The 526-nt window shown below is 66.9% G+C and overlaps 1 protein-coding gene across 1 annotated transcript in view; it reads right to left on the bottom strand.

Moving 5' to 3' along the window:
* Positions 1–194: 194 nt before the first annotated feature.
* The window catches only part of LOC104545467 (T-box transcription factor TBX2-A-like), a gene marked incomplete at its 5' end in the record, with an annotated part of 3,266 nt that continues 2,934 nt past the window's right edge, over positions 195–526 (bottom strand). The window contains one exon of the mRNA XM_010190616.1: positions 195–524. Within this exon, the coding sequence (XP_010188918.1) occupies positions 195–524 (330 nt within the window). The remainder of the gene's footprint in view (positions 525–526) is intronic.

Below are 526 nucleotides of genomic sequence, written 5' to 3' on the forward strand. Positions count from 1 at the left end.
CTGCGCTCCCACCTCTCGCTCCTGGCTCCGGGGCGATGGGTGCGCTTGGCCGGGGGAGGGTTCATCCCTCTGCTCCAGCACCCCTCTCCCCATCCGCCCCCACCCCTCACTCTGCAATAAATATTTATACTGTGCTGTACAAAATACCAGTGCTTCTCCACCCCGCCGGGAGGGCTCACTGCCCACCCCGTCGGTCACTTGGGAGACTCCCTGCCGGGTGACAGCTCCCGCTGGCTCTCCAACCCGCTCACCAGTCTCTGGATGTTTTGCAGTTCGTTGAGGGACTCCTTCAGGGAGCCCTTAGGGGAGGCGGCGGGGCGTTGGCTACCCCCCTTGGGCAGGGGGACCTCGGGGAGGGGGCTGGAGTCCCGGCTGCTGCCGGTGGAGCCCTCGGAGCTGGGGTTGAGGCTGGCAGGAAGGCCGGTGGTTAGCAGGTTGGTGCTGGGAGGGATGGTGACCGGGAGCTGGTAGGGGCTGAAGCGCAGGCGGGGACGGCTGCTGCCCAGGAAGGGGTTGCGGGAAAGCG

The sequence above is a fragment of the Mesitornis unicolor genome, unplaced genomic scaffold (assembly GCF_000695765.1).
Source record: "Mesitornis unicolor isolate BGI_N332 unplaced genomic scaffold, ASM69576v1 scaffold36358, whole genome shotgun sequence".
Classification (NCBI taxonomy): domain Eukaryota; kingdom Metazoa; phylum Chordata; class Aves; order Mesitornithiformes; family Mesitornithidae; genus Mesitornis; species Mesitornis unicolor.